The sequence below is a fragment of the Scedosporium apiospermum genome (genome assembly GCF_000732125.1).
Source record: "Scedosporium apiospermum strain IHEM 14462 chromosome Unknown SEQ_SAPIO_0066, whole genome shotgun sequence".
Classification (NCBI taxonomy): Eukaryota; Fungi; Ascomycota; class Sordariomycetes; order Microascales; family Microascaceae; genus Scedosporium; species Scedosporium apiospermum.
The window spans coordinates 764141-779814 of NW_015971767.1; the positions used below are offsets into that span (position 1 = coordinate 764141).

The following is a 15674-nucleotide window of genomic DNA, read 5'->3' on the forward strand; positions in this document are numbered from 1 at the left end:
TTCGCTGGGCAGCCTTGACCGTGCATCGCAGCCTGGTCACGCCTCCTTCTGCAGGCCAAGCTTGCATTGCCACCACCCAGCATGCCGGAAGGAATAGCCCGCAGCAAGCTGAGCAAAACTTCGACCGGGGTGTTAATATAAGAAATTTGATACGCTCGAATCCCCGTCAAAGCCTGATGGGCGTCTCCTATGGATGTGCCTCGGTAGTTGGAGGCCCGACATCATTAGCCAATGATTCAACGCAGCACTGGTAGTACTTGACTTGGCCGCACTATGAGAGCCACATCTTTCTCGTGTTAGACGAACAGAATGGGCCCGGTGACTGGTGATAGCCTGGTTGAGCGAAAAGCAGATCACAGTACACGGACTCGGGATGGTGCCATTGTTCGTGGGCCGCAGGTCGCTTTTCAAATTTGCAAATGCGAGAGAGCCTGGTCGTCTCTTCGTTCTCTGCACCAATGGCCCAACATCATTAGGGGCTATGAAAACTCTCATGACCCACATACATACCTGTTTTGACCCCTTACGCCTTTCTCTTCCCTACCGCTGAGGCTTCAATGAGTTCAATCTGATCAAACCAACCTTCGTAAAGATGACTGCTCTCGCCTCCGTTCGGGATTCCCTACTCACGAAAACAGATGTGGAGTAAGTAATTGGCCGGTTCCCGTGAATTTCATTCCATATTAATCGCCGATCTATAGGCCAGGCCAGCTCACTGATGAGAATGACAACTCTAACGCCAACTCCCGCACCACGACACTGGAACATTCGAAGCTGAAGAGTTATAAACTCCGCGGATTCCCCCTCCGTGCAATTGCGGCGGTTTTGGGTCCTCTCGTCGTGCTGGCTTACTACGTCTTTATATGCCGTCTGCTTCGGTCGAGGAATAAGGCACCGGGCAAGATCCTGTATGGTTATTCCAGCGAGCAGTGGATTCACTACTCCTGGTTCGTCGTGGGTGTTTTTGGCTTAAATTTTTCCAAATACGGCCTCCAAGGTGTTGAGGCCAGCATGCTACACGAACGCCGGTGGCAGGCCAAAAATACAATGAAGTTGTTGATGCATTGTGAAAGCGCGTGGAGCGGACCTGGAGGCTGGCTCAAATGTGGCAAGGCTTTTATTCAGCGGAAAGAGAACCCAGCTGGAAAGCTATGGTACGCACTGGCTTTCCTGAGCGTCTGCCCCTTTATCGCACTCCCGCTCTCTAGGTTAACCTTGGAGCTTAGCGAGGGCTACGTCCAATTTAACGAGAGGTCGACCATGTCCTCCCCCCCGATAGTCATCGGACACACGCCGGACAATTTTAATCAGAGACCCAGGACAACAGCCGAACAGGACGCATTCTGGAAAACCGGCTTCCCGCCAGCCATTCCAGGATTTGGGCTTGTCTATACAGACCCTCATGTTCAGCGTGATTCCTTTCCGTTTCTGAGGGAGATCCCCAATATACTGGCGTCCGACATCTCGGAAGGTAATCCCGATCTATTTCTTTCGCCGCAGGTAGCTGTCCCCATTAGCGGAAATACGTGGGGTCTACGTATCGGGTATAACTGCTCTATAGTCAAGTCCTTTTCCGAATTCACAATTCTTCCCCGGCGGCCAACATTTCGTCTCTCCCCCACCTCTTTTTACGGTGGCCAAGAGCTCCAGCCTGACGGTGGGAATGATATGATCATTGTTTTCCATAATGGAGATACAGATAAGCAATCGAATATGATGGCTCATGCAGAATTAGGCTGGGAACACCCAGGAGTATACGGCAGCCTCACCGGGACGGCGATGCTACAAAACACGAGTGGTTTTGGCCTTCGACCCAGCGTCCTCGAGTATGCACTCTGGCAGAGATTGTCTTTTGTCGGATACAGCCTAGGAGAAAATCTGCCCTTCAACAAAACCATCGTATCACCTATTGAGGATGCTCCGAGTCCCTATTTTCAGACGGAAGACGGCAGTGTCCACAAGAATGAAACGTTTTTCCGAGCCAAGTCCAGTGATTTTGATGGAGACGATAGCAACAGTACGATTCTCATATCACGCAGTCTCGTATCGGACCCCTCAAGCCTCCTCCGTAGTCACATTGCCCCTCCTATTGGCGTTCGTTGCGTCCACCACTCGAAGCTTGGCTACGCCGATATCGACTGGGACGGTACCTTTCGCTCCTTCAACGAGTCGTGGGTCCTACCAATGACTTACAGCCACGGGTCCGGAACCCAATTTGCGCTCGGTTTAATCGCTTCAACCCCCGTGGAGAAAATCCAAGAACTGTTAACCTCTACCAACTCTCCGCCGCCTCTCGGCCTTGCCCACGGGGTCTACTACCCAGGCTATATCCAAGCCGAGACGCCCTACAGCGCCGCCACGAAAGCCCATGCCTGGAATGCCATTGCGCGCCCACGTACGTATGACAACACCCACACCCCCGAGCCCGCCCAGGCCCCCCCAAACACCACAGGCCCCCGGCTGAGCAAGATTATCGTCCCTGGCGACGTCCCTCCCATAGTTCCTTTATTTTTCTTCGTGCCGTGGGCAGTGGGCAGTTTGTTGCTCGGCTGCACGTACGGGTTTCGGCGCCGCTGGTCGGAGACTCTGGATGGTCATAGCATGTTTCGGTTCGGAGCAGATTTTTCTAGCGAGATTCGCCGGGAGCCGGATTTTGTGTCTACGAGAGGGTTTGCGCAGTGCGAGTCACTGCGTCGCTTGCCTGGCTTAGTTGGGGATTCTCAGCCAATGATGGATATTGGCCATATTTCCTTGGTGAATAGGGTTAAAGGGAAATGGGGCAAGAAAGGATAAGAATTATCATTGATTTTACGATTCAGGATTCTATCAAAAGAGAAGTTCATTTCGGGAAGATAATAGAATTATCTCATACTAGCAGAATATTTACCTCTTCATTATCCGTCCAATCATCATAGTCACCCATCCCCTAATACTCCAACTTGACAACAGAGCCTAGATCAAATCGAGTGACTACTCACCTCGAATTCGTGCTGCAACCTGGGCTCCATCGACGCAAGCTTCACTGGCGGGGATCAGCCTCCTCGGCATCCACACCCCTAAACTCGAAATACTTGCTCCACTCTGGATCGTTGACCAGCTGCGGCACAAGTTCCTTCTCAAACGCAACCTGCAACTCAATGCCCTCGTCATCCCGAGCCGTATTATGCGGCGGGTAAACAATGACCAAGCCCTCTGTCACCGTATCGAACAGGTGCCGGAAGGCAGTGGGCTTGCCGAAGCCAAAGTCGGCAGTGCACACGTCAGCATCCCGCCAGTCGGTAACTACCATGCTCAAGGGTGGGAAGGAGTTAACGCGGACGGATAGGTCGGCCTTGTTCCGAATGGGCGCAAGCATCTGCACCAAACCATCCAGCATCTCGCCGGTAACGCTGTTGGTCATTTGGCGTACGTAGCTCGCGAGCTTAGCCAGGGGCGCCTCCGAGATGACCTCGGCGCAGGTCGGCTGTGGCACAGTGGACATAGAAGACAGAGGGGCAAAGAAGATGTTGCCCTGCATGCGGGCAGGCATCGTCGGGTTAGTGAGCCGCTTGGTCATGTTAACGCCCTCTCCCCATATTAAGTTCGAGGTTAGGTCCGGGTTGTAGACGGGCGCCCGGAGCTTAGAGAAGACCCGCCAGGTGAAGGCGGCGATCGCATCGTACGTAGAGATCCAGGAACCGTCGTCAGGCGAGGCGACTGTTTTCAGCTCGGCAGCCTTACTCTTAGGCAGGTGGAATAAAAGTGACTGGCAGACTTTGTGTTGTGGGTGGCGATCGGCTTGGGGAGGTGCATTAACTCGGGACTCCTCCGGGACCGACGGGGTAATGAAACGGCTGCGGTCAAGACACTTGGGGTCAAAGGAGGGAAACTCGGTTTTGTTGATAATGGCATAACAGTTCTCGGCCAGTTGCTTGGTAAAGGAGCCCCAGCCCATGACGTCGTTGCTGTAATGATGCGAGTGCATATTAAAGATCAGACCGCCAGGGATAAAGTTGGCCTTGTACGAGGCGATAGCAGGGCTGCCATCCGGGATGGCTTCTGGCTTTTCGCCATAGGTCATAGGGGCATTGCTCAAGACATTGATGTCCCCAAGTGTAGTGGCAACGAAGTGTGCCTTTTCGATGTCGTCGAAGGCCGGAAAATTATCTTCGGGAGAGTCGAGATGTTGGACAACGAACTTGACGGTGCTGTCCTTCCGCTTGACAAAGGAGTGGGAGCCATCGTCATCCTTCTCAATGGTACCGACAAGGTGCCTTGCCTGGCTGAGAGTTCGCTCTAGGCCTTCTTTAAGGACGGCTGCAACTTTGCTATAGAAGCGTTAATAGGAATCAGCCGGTTGCTTTCGAAATAGAAAGTGGAGAGATAGGATTCTCCCTTTTCAAGAGACGGAAAAGGGGGTTCATTGGCACTCACCTCTTGTCCGCATCATCCAGCTGGAAAAAGAGAGCATAATTGTTGTAGGTCCTCGCGGACAAGTAGTCGAGCGTGGAGAGCTTGAAACGCTCCTCCTCAGGGTCGTTCTCCCAGCCCAGTGGGTGAATCTGTGATTCCTCGATCTTTGGCATTTCAGCTGTGTGGCAGAGGGTTTGTAGTCGATGTTTGATGGGGATGAGTGGAGTAACCATAGAACTCCTGGGAAGTGGCAGTGATTTCCAAGATGTAGGAGATATATGAAAGTGACATTAGCGAGTCTCCATGGAGCTCGGTTAGCCAGCGACGATGGTGATCTATGCCACATTAGGCCTCTTCAAGAGGAGGAGGCGTCCTCCCCTTGATTGCGTATCTGGCAGTGTGATGACTCTCGGCAATGGAAGAAGTCTGCATCATGAGAAATGCAGGGCTGTGGCAGCGAAGTTACCGAGTGCGAGGTATCCTTGGTGTGCTCCCTGGCGTGGCTCACCTCCTCGCGGCATATTTTAATGACAGAATCATACGTGATCCACAACAGCGCTTCAAACGCAACGCTCCTGACGCATGACAACCCAACGACAGGGTTTGGGAGGGCGGTGAGGACCTGGCCCCGGTATGCTGAACAGGGGCAAGAACAAAGCCCCTTATGGCAAACAGATCCATAACTTATACTATACGCTTTATCTGCGTCTTCTGAGGGGAAAACATAAGTGTGTATACGAAAGCTTGTAAGCTGAATATTGTAGATGGAGTGCTCACTTCTGCAATGTCTCTAGGGACAAGATAATGTAGAGGGGGTCCTCGAAGTTGGACGCCTAGCGAGAGGTTGGCGATGGAGGGCTGTGGGTCTCTTAATATCGGTCTCCAGTATGAAGAATTCTTGGGTAGCGAGAAAAACCGGCTTTCGGCGCGAACCGATGCAACATTGAATGTAGCATCCCAAGGGTCTGGCTCCGTCGAACGCGGAACTCGGTCTTTTGCGCCGACCCTTGCTAGTTTGTCGCTCTTGGCCGTCGATCAAAGTCCTGCTCTCAAATTAGACCTAATTTGGACAACTGATGGTGGAATGAACGGGTCTAAAGTTCGCCCGACAACCATCCATTCCCATGTAGGAGGGTTTACCCGTCCCACGCAAGGTTGGCTCGGTATTCGGATCATTGGTTTGGGAAATACAACAGGCATATCATATTGGTGTGTGGGCTTCGGTGAGGTAGAGGCATGCTCTTAGGTGTCGGCATTCTAAGGTCACTAGGGACGGGAGAAACGAAGCTGTTTGTTAATGGGGCTCAACGTTCCGAAGGATCAGAGGTCAAGATCAATGGTAGGCTAGCCTACCAAAGCATGATAGAGATACAATATTTTTAATACAGAAATGATGTTGATTCCAGCTTGAAAGCGTGAGCCATGCCCGATTCCGCAATTGACATCAACATGTGCAGGAAACTTCTACCTCCACTGCACCTGGTGGTTCCCATACCTGGCCTCATCGCCGCCGTTTGATATGTCCGAGTTCTGTGTGACCGTCACCTGCGTTGTGCGAACAATGCCATTCTCGGATTTGGGGACGTATTGCTCGCGTAGGTGTTCCGTAGACTCGGAGCCAAAGTCCTTCAGCTCGGTCTCGTCATCGACCTGCAAGTACGACTTGTTGCCGGACTTGTTGCCAGAGAGCATGTTCCTAGACCTGATCGCACTGGAACCCGTCAGGTTTCTGGTGTTGCTGGGAGTGCCGGTCGTGACACTCAGACCAAGGCGCATCTTCATTTTGCGCCAGATACCAGTCTCCAAGAGGATCTTAGGCACACAAGGGACGCAAACTACGATGAAACCGCACGTCATCTCGGCATAGGCCCAGAAACAAACGGGGCCAACATTGTAGATGACATCGGTGGCTCCCGCATATCGGATGGTGACGGCAAGACGGAACGCGGCAGAAACACAAGCCCTATAATCGTCAGCGGTTAGTCTAGTCATAGGGGCCTTCCACGGAAGGTGCGCCGGGAATTTTGAACACTTACAGCAGACCGAGGGAGAAGATGACCGATACACCAAGCTTCTTCTTCCAGCTCAGCTGGAGATCCCAGATGACTTTCTGGGGAAGGAGGAGGACGACGCAGTCGGAAGCGAGCTGGAAGGTGGCCGAGACTGTTTCGATATCATGGGCGTTAATGCACTTGCCTGGAAGCCAGAACTCCCACTTCTTCTTGGTCGGGATGCAGGCTAGGTTCAGAGCAATAACGACTGCAACACCGAACAAAATCTGGACAATGATCATGGCCCAGGAAACCCAGAAGAACCAGTTCCGGCGGCCTTGAGTGACGAACATGCCCAGCCACTCCACCAGAATAGATATTTTGAGAAGCGGGAGACAGATAGAATAAAAGACACCGGCGAGATGGACCAGCTGACGGCTGTGGATTAGTTTATTCTGTTCCCAGCCCTAAAATTCGGTATCTGAGAAGACTCACGTAACCCATCCTCACCGTTTGTCGAAGCGAAACATTCCATGTGTGAACATAATATCCCGGGGTCTCGACCAAACCCAAAGTACAATAAAACCAACCGATAAAACATCCCTAGTAACAGCGACAGTCAGCAAGTGTCGGCGATGTTGAGGAAGATATCGGACGGCACCACTCACAAATGCCGTGAAGATCATATATTCTTGCGCTTGTACCCTTTTCAGAAGAATAACCCTAGCGTATGCACGGATTGAGAGGCAAAGCACCCCGGAGACTAGACATATGGTCATAATTGCTATTGCCATGCCGTTCTGATTGGGAGGGTTGACGAAATTGCTGACTTCGCCGTCCGGCGGAGGCATGGCTGGCATCTCCAGCACAGCGTCCAGCTCCTCCGGCGTAAGCAAAGTGAAGTCAACGGCCGACATGTTGGAAAAGGACTGCGCTCTGCGCTCGATTTTCGGGTATCGTTACTGGGTGACCATCGACTTCGGTAGATATGACAATAGAGATAGAATGAGTTGAATTGTCGCGGGCTTCTCAAGCCGGACCATAGGGCTGGTGATCATGACGGGAGGGACGCCGACACTTTGTAATTGCAGAGAATTCTTGGTTACTGGCAATAGGTGCCCGGTATTATGGGTCCATATATCGTCGTGTCGTATCATACCTATGTCGAGATGTCTGTCAGAAGTCATAAATGGAACGCCTGGAGGGGGAGACTAGTACTGCTGGTTACTGCCGATCCTAGTACTTATTCTGCTATGTAACCCCTTGACACTACGAATCATACCAGGCCTACTGACGAATTTTCAATGCCGGTTTAGAGTCCTTGTTGTACAGTGGTAAACGCAGCACCAGGTCTCTGGCAAGAAGAACCACAATGGAAGTGTCCTGCAAAGACTCGAAAACTCCGTTTGCAAACATGGGGATTGTTATTTCCACATCCTCGGGGCACATCCAATCCCGTTTGCCAAACAATGCCAGGGGGATCATCCTTGTCCAAGAAGACGGGGGCCCAATCACATCTCCACTCATTTCAGTATTCTTGTTTTTGAAAACCATGGTGGCTCACATCTTTCATGGCGAGGAAGCAGTACACGGTTGGACGGAAATCTAGGATGAGCACGGCGAGAAGGGACTTTTAAGGCAGACCCTCAGAGAGTACGAAGTACTTCTTAAGGCCTTTTACGTCTCCATGGTTTATCGTTACTGAAGTTGGAAGTGCGAGTAGTATTGACATGGGAGAAACGGTCACGACGCAATCACAGGATCTTGGCGAAGCATTGAGGTGGACCCAGACGTTTTCTGTCAGCCCCTCTCGCAATGCTTGTTCCTTACAGGGCACGGGTTGGACATCCGGAGCCAGGACCAGTCTCGGCAGGGGCGAACACGAACCTCCAATGGCCCCTTAACTGGAGCCCACCCTCCCGACAAGATGTAGAAGATACATTTTCTCCGCCTGAATGGCGACAAGCGCAAGGGCACGACCTGCGTTTGAAGAATGAAGAAAGTAGTCAAGCTGATGTCCATAGTTGCCAAGATCTTTGAGATGCAACCAGGTACCGCAGCATAACGAAAATTAATACGGCAGAGGGTGGCATAGTCCTGTGTGTCCTCCAACCCGCCAATTTGCAGCCCGCATGCACAAGGAGCTTTCGGCAGAACTTCAGTTTCTCAGCAAGAGCAGATAAAATTATAAAATGCAATCTAATACTGGTAAGGGCCACTCTCACGTCGGCGATAATAACCCGATATAACGCCGAATATGATTTATACAACTTGAGACTCACTTTAGAGGTGCAACGGCAGCTGGCTAAGTCCTGGTCTTCTTGTGGGGATATCTCGAGACTCGGGAGCTCACTAGTCCCCCAGACCTGCTCGACGGTCTTCTGGATGTAGTGCAAAGTCAGGGCCTGTTCGATGGCATCACGGACTTCTCCGAGAGGGGATGGACGGTGTGCGAATTTCAAGTGCGGCGTCCTCTTCAGCGCGCGCTGCCTCTGTTAGACCCAGGCAAACTTCTAACCGGTATCGTAAAATGCCTCGAGCGGAACAAAGGTCGAGAGAGAGCATTAATCCATATCCCTATGGCTCTCCTTTACTCGCGTTATAATAGCCCAACTCCGACTCGTCTCAGATTACAGCCCCTCCCCAGATAAACTTAAGAGCCACGAGCACAGTCTGATTCCATTTATTCATTTATTGATACACATATATGTGCATTTAGAATAAAAATTAAAAAAAAAATCTGCGGTTGCCCAGCATAGTGCCTAATATATGTACCCAAGTACTATAAATAGTCTTCGGCTGTCCTTTCCTCCTCGAGAGCAACGGCTGCGGTCCCTGGCGCGGTGCTGTTTGCTGTTGCGTACGCAGGGACTTGCCGCGCACGCGATGTCAAGTTTGCAAAAATCATTCTTTCCGAGACCACCTCATTGGCAATTGCCATGGGTCGTAGGAAAACGCGTCTTTGCGTTGGTATTCCAGGAGCGATTCTCTTTGACGGAAACGGACTTGTCAGAAGTACCTTCAGGGCTGGTCGTAGGTATGGATCATCCACCAGGCCAGACAAGGTTTGCATGACGAGGAATATGTCCTCCAGCATCTCGAGACGCTCATACCATGACACACCATCGATGATACAGTACACGATCGCATCTCGAGGGAGTTGCATGATTATTCTGCGGAATAATGAGCATAGCTCTGACATGTCGTGATGGCGAAGTCCATCGGTGGAAGAGAGGTCAGCGAAGTCGTAAGTTAATCCCATTGGGTGGCGAGTCGAAGCTTCTACCAAGAGTTTAGAGATTAAGCACCTCATCAACCCCTGGGGGCCCTTTAGGTTATCCCCAAAGTCCATATGAAATCCGCAGAAAAAGTAAAGGGAAACCGCTGATGGGTGAGTCTTGATGATAGCGGCAACCATCGTCGCGCAAACCGGGGAAATTGGCGAGATGCGAGCTTCCGTTGGATCGTCTACGAGGCTGCCGTGTACAAACAGCAAGTCCGACGATGCTGACGAGAACCACTGCCAGAAACGGTCGATATTGAGAAGGGATTGGGCTTCAAGCTGGCTGGCTGGGTCGAGAAGGGCTGATCCCTGAATGATAAGCTTTAAATCTGCCGTGATTCTCTCCGGGGAAACCGCTAGAATACCTAGAATTTCCGAAGTAGATAGAGTAGCATTTGAGGGCAGCTGTGGCGTCCTCGCCCTTTCTATTTCCGTCTCAAGGTCCTGCATTACCATGAGCAGACGCTGCTCTCGCTTTTGTGCTTCGTTGGCCATGATGCGCATTCTGGCCTCGACGCCCTGCCAAATCTCATCTAGCAGTCTCTTCGTCCAATTTTGAGCATCCACTCCCGCGTGGTTTGCCATGCTCGTCAGCGCGTTGACGGCCTCGCGTTCAAGATGTGACATCTTATCCTTAAGCTCCTCGACCGTATGTTGGAGCTCTTTAATTTGGCCTGGGAGCGGCTTAACAGCTTCGCTCATTTCCAAGACCTGTTGGCTGATGCCCCTTGCCTCGATCAATGTCGACATGGTGTTTTGTCGCGTTGCTTCATGCTCCAGGATGCTCTTTTCCGCCAGCCGTCTCGTTGCTACGATGGTCCCCTCGACGAGGAGATCTGTGCGTCGAGTTAGATTCGCTGCGGCTCTCCTCACCTTTGCGATAAGCTGATCCACTTCCGAGCCCGAGGGCGCGCCTGGTAACACAGGGAATATTTTGGCAACTAAGAGATTGAAGTTAGTTGGAATTAGCTCGCCGAGAAGCTTCGATATTACACGCTATTTACCCTGGTGCTTCGGCAGAAGATATCGAATCATTTTGTTCGTGGAATCGAGAATTGTATCGTTGAGCTCATCTGCCAGGATTTTCAATTGAGTGTCCTTAGGGAAATTATTCCTCTTGGCCTCTGCCATCCAGATGATGCCAGGGATGTCTTTAAACGCCTCAAAAATGGCCTCCCTTTTCTTCGCGGACTCCTTGGCGAGCTACACTTTCGCGTCAGATCAACATCGGGGACCATATCGATCGATCTGGAGTAGTCCTACATACCACTAGCATCCACCCTAAGGCTGCCCGTACAATCGAAAGCCCGTACTTTTCGGGGAGCAGTTGGAGCCCCGGCGCAATCAGATCGGCCTTGTCTCCTGCTTTTCTTGCTACCTTGTGTAGCGATCCCTTCCATCCCACTGCCTTGGCTTCGTACGCTACCTTGGTATCTGAAAGCTGCTCAAAGAAGTCGTTCCATGTACAGTTCTTCGGGTCGAACTTGAGCGCCGGGCTACACCCAAGCTCCTGGTATCGTACGAGCGCATCTTCCAAGTCGCTGTTCGTATGTTCTATTAGTCCGTAGCGGTGGCCGTCGATTCCACGTTTGTAGACTTACAATGCAGCCTTCTTTGGCTCGAAGATACCCCTTTGGTCATCATAATTCGTCGGCGTCGTGAATGCGGGATGGACATTCGGGGCTTCTTCCCGCACGAATCTAACGACGGGCCCTGTGTCGCCCATGTCAGAGTGATTGAGCGTATGGCCTCTGTTTCCGTGTTCTTTGGGGAGATGGGATGTGAAAACTGAAAAAAAAAAAGAAGGATTTTCTTGAACAGAGCCTGTTTGACAAAGCCTCAGCGACACTCTCTAGTCTCTGCATATGGTTCCATTCGTAGGAGTCAGGCCAGTCAACCACCCATGCATCCAAACATTGCTTCGCCTCCCTCCCACCCATGATGACAGTGGATGAGACTGCGCCACATCAATATGGTGCTGACCAACGAGGGGCTTTATGTCACCAAGCCGCCCTGGTGATGGTTGGGCGTCATCTCTACCATCCCCTCTTTTTGACCAGGCTCTGCTGCTTACATTTGTCTTGGGCTTCGCTCCAGAGGCCAACCTACCCCTCTTTCCCGGTTATACTCCAACTGGGGGTATCAGAGGAGATCTTTACAAAGTGGTCTCATAAATCCATCCCGTTATTGTCGTCATGAAGGACCGTCCTAAAATACGCCGAGTGGCTCGGCGTTCCGTTCCCACCCGCCGAGAGATGGGAGTCGAGACAGAGGAGGAACGACGCCAGCAAATCTTTGAAGAGCGCAATAGAATCAAAGCGAAATGGCGGCCCAAGATCCCCGAGGTGCGCAAAGTCAATTTTGAGCATTTCAAAAACCACTACGGGGGCGACAATCCCGAGTACGCAGTCGAGGCTCTCGTCTTGCCGCTGAACATAGGCGACCAGATCCGCTCCGAGCGGAGTTTGCGAGGCCGGGAGGAGTTGGGTAGGTTACGGCGAGCCATCGTTGCCACGGCTCAGGCGCATGCGGCGAAGCCTCAATGGAAGTCTTCAGAGAAGACTGCGCGAAGCGAGAGACAATCAGTTCAAGGGAGCGAATCGAGTTATATCCACAGAGTTCGGATCCAGTCGCAGCCTGTGCTAGCTCACTTGACGCAACTACTAGGGGAGTCGGATCGTCGCTCGTGGTCGAGGACCTTCTTCCGGCCTTTCAAGCCCCTCGTATACTTCCAACCGCAAATGCGAAAGGCGCTTGAAGGCCTAATAGAAAAGTACGGCCATCTTGAAAATGGAGATATTGGCCAGTCTAGTCCTGAAGAGGCTTCTCAAGGCCTTTCCGGGATTTTCGGGGAGATAGGAGAGGAGGAGGACGGCGGTGACAGTGACAGCGAGAGTCGAGATGATGCCGTTTCGAATGCTTCCTTGGAAACTGAGGCGTCGGATGACGGCACCCTAGATCTGGTTATGGATAGCCTCGAGGCCCTCCGAGACATGCGCTGCTACGTCGACTTTGTCGATCGCGAGATCTTGCCCCTGTACCAGAAGTTCGAGAACCTTGAGACTCGAAAAGTTGCGTTCGATGACCTATGGTCATTATTTCGATTGGGGGAGCTCGTCTACGTTCCTGCGGCTCATGATTCAGCACAGAGGTACCAAGAACTCTGGCGGGTCTATCGCATTGAAGTCCCGGAGCCGGATCTAACGTACCCTCCTGCTGATTTCGGGTGGTTCCAGGACGAGGTGATGCAAACGGGGGATGGCGACTTCAAGATTTCTTGTTATTACATTGACCACGACGGCTCTGCTTATGGTGCTGTCCGAAACGTGTTCTCAATTCTGCCATTTCCGGGAGAGCGGGATATCGACTCACTAGAGATATATCCCGCTCGATTTCTTAGTTCCGACGACAACACCCTCGAACGGCTGAAGAAGCAAGGCTCGGACTTCCAGAAATACCTACGCGAACGGCATCAGGCGTACAATTTCTGGACCCTGACAACAAACCCATCCGGCGAGTCGTCGGAGTCAGCCGACGGACTTCTCCTAGATGTAGATGGCAAAGCAATGAGACACCCACAATTCATCGAGAGCGACGTCATCATCGACGTAGCGGAAGCCATCCAATCGAATCCGGATTGGAAACCCGAGTTCCATCGTCCTTCAGCTTCCAAGTCCGACGGATGCGGTTCAAAAGAAGACGTTTTTCGGATCCAGCACTGGGCTGATAGCTCTCGGACTACACTACTCTATACCAGCCCTGACTTAATCCAGACCGAGGATGGCATTGACATGCGTCAGCGTAACGACAATATCAAATCGGATCAATTTTTGAGCCAGCGAACCAAGGGGGTTCGGGTTTATGGTGTCGGCCAGCAGGCTCTGAGCCTCAGAAACGACGACCTCGTACTCCTGCCCAAGCGCATGTTCGCGTACGCTCTTCGCGAGAGGAAGTTTGCCCTCGTCGACATTCGATACCTAAAGCCAATCATTAGGGAACACGGCGTCTTCGAGAACCTAAAGATTCTGCGCAACTACAAGGACATCATTCGCGGACTCGTCAACACTCACTTCCAGAAGAAGGAGCTTGAACGAAGGCTTGTTAGCATGTCGACGGAGGGCATAAGCCAGGACCTTATTCAAGCAAAGGGAAGGGGCCTTGTGATTCTCCTCCACGGTGTCCCTGGCGTCGGGAAGACTGCCACCGCCGAAGCTGTGGCCGTTGAGAATAACAAGCCTCTCTTCGTCATTACCTGTGGCGATCTTGGGCTTACCCCAAAAGAGGTCGAGTCGTCACTGACAAACGTGTTTCGGCTGGCGCATATGTGGGATTGTGTACTCCTCCTGGACGAAGCGGACGTATTTCTTTCGCAACGAACAAGGCTAGACATGACGCGCAATGCCCTCGTTTCAGTGTTCCTGCGTGTCCTTGAGTACTACAATGGGCTCCTGTTCCTCACAACAAACCGAGTGGGCACGATGGATGAAGCATTTAAATCCCGCATTCACGTATCGCTGTACTATCCTCGCCTGGATAAGATCCAAACGCGTGAGATCTTCCGCCTCAATATCAACAAACTTCGCCTCATAGAGCAACAGCGACACGAATTAACTAAGCAACCCCTTCTCGACATCAAAGAGGAAGAGATTTTGAAATATGCCGAAGACCACTTCGATCGAAACTTCGCCAGTGGCAGTTCCTGGAACGGCAGGCAAATACGCAACGCTTTCCAAATTGCCTCGAGCCTTGCATATCACAACTACGCTACAGAGACCGAGGCCGCCTCCACATCCAGCAGGACCCCGGCGCCGGCTCCAATTCTTGATCCCGCTCTCTTTAGGAAGGTGGAGCACGCTACCCTCTCTTTCGACCAGTATATGCGCGAGGCAAAGGGATGGAGCGATGCGGACTTGGCGCACCTGGCTGGGGAGAGGGCCGACCACTTGAAGAATTCTCGGACCGCGAACCACGTCGCACATCCCGCTCCCCAGCCTTCTTTTGGGCCGTCGGTCTCAGCAGCGTCATTCTCGACCCAGCAGAGTGGTCTTGGAGGGGCAGGATACGGGCCGGATCCCTACAGCGGCGGGGAGTTCCGGTATGGAGCCGAGCCTAGCACGCCGCGGTACAACCAGGGGACGTCACCTTCACTGAGTCCATACACGCGCCACGGCATGTCCCAGCAACCCGATCGTTTTGGCTTCTCAAATGCTTCTCCACAAGCTCCCGGAAACGTCTATGGGCCTAGCACAGCTAATGATGGACGGTATATGCCAAGTTATACTGCAGAGACGAATACTATGCAAGGGGTTCGGTATAGCTAGGAGCGAAATCGGTGTCCTCTTTACACTCTTTGAAAATTTCAAGCACGGACCAGAAGTACTTTGAGGTATTTCATGCTACAAATGTCGGCGCATTTTTCGTCAACACTTAGGCTGCGAGTCCATGGAAGTGATTACATGTACATAGAAGCATCCCCGCGCGAAGTAATTAGCGCACCTGCTGTTAGACAGTGCGAACATCGACGGAGAGTACAAAGTTCCTCAGCTTCAAGCGCTCTAACGAAGACGAGCTCGACCAACAGACCTTCGCAAATGCATAGCCATGCCCTATGTCTCAGGTGTTGGTTTTGCCGAAGCCGAAAGCGCAGCCCCAAATTTTGTAGAAAACTATTTGGAGCTCCCCCTACGTGGTCCGGTTGCTTGATAGGTCAGAGGGTCGTGCAGTCACATGCTCGAGTAGGCACGAATGCGTAGACTAGTTTTGTAATAGGTCACTTGGAGGTGCAGTTACTTGCTCGAATAATAAGATGACGATGTTCTGCTTTTAAAAATAATAGCATGAAGATATATCCTTTCATTATCTCGAACTACTATTATAACAAGGACAGCCGAGGCCTTCAATAGCCCTAGTACGAGTAGTTCAGTAGGAGCTGCACAGAGAAGTATACGAGGCAAGTGAGGCAAGTGTTGAAGTTGACTGCTGCCTTACAATCGCGGATTACGATATTC

The 15674-nt window shown here is 51.8% G+C and overlaps 4 protein-coding genes and 1 pseudogene across 4 annotated transcripts; 2 read left to right on the forward strand and 3 right to left on the reverse strand.

Moving 5' to 3' along the window:
- Window positions 1-592: 592 nt before the first annotated feature.
- On the forward strand, window positions 593-2793 carry SAPIO_CDS1646 (uncharacterized protein; the record flags this gene model as incomplete). Its single annotated transcript, XM_016784870.1, has 2 exons — window positions 593-645; window positions 702-2793. 2 exons carry the CDS (start codon window positions 593-595, stop codon window positions 2791-2793), a joined length of 2145 nt encoding a protein of 714 aa, XP_016645627.1.
- Window positions 2794-3019: 226 nt separating this feature from the next.
- On the reverse strand, window positions 3020-4565 carry SAPIO_CDS1647 (uncharacterized protein; the record flags this gene model as incomplete). The annotated part of the gene is made up of 2 exons (XM_016784871.1): window positions 3020-4307; window positions 4414-4565. The coding sequence occupies 2 exons, from the start codon at window positions 4563-4565 to the stop codon at window positions 3020-3022; spliced, it is 1440 nt and encodes a 479-aa protein (XP_016645628.1).
- Window positions 4566-5856: 1291 nt separating this feature from the next.
- On the reverse strand, window positions 5857-7300 carry SAPIO_CDS1648 (uncharacterized protein; the record flags this gene model as incomplete). The annotated part of the gene is made up of 3 exons (XM_016784872.1): window positions 5857-6355; window positions 6429-6814; window positions 7052-7300. 3 exons carry the CDS (start codon window positions 7298-7300, stop codon window positions 5857-5859), a joined length of 1134 nt encoding a protein of 377 aa, XP_016645629.1.
- A 1865-nt stretch (window positions 7301-9165) lies between these two features.
- SAPIO_CDS1649 (uncharacterized protein) lies at window positions 9166-11392 on the reverse strand (the record flags this gene model as incomplete). The annotated part of the gene is made up of 4 exons (XM_016784873.1): window positions 9166-10607; window positions 10671-10869; window positions 10934-11207; window positions 11268-11392. 4 exons carry the CDS (start codon window positions 11390-11392, stop codon window positions 9166-9168), a joined length of 2040 nt encoding a protein of 679 aa, XP_016645630.1.
- A 469-nt stretch (window positions 11393-11861) lies between these two features.
- SAPIO_CDS1650 lies at window positions 11862-14987 on the forward strand (annotated as a pseudogene; the record flags this gene model as incomplete).
- Window positions 14988-15674: the final 687 nt, after the last annotated feature.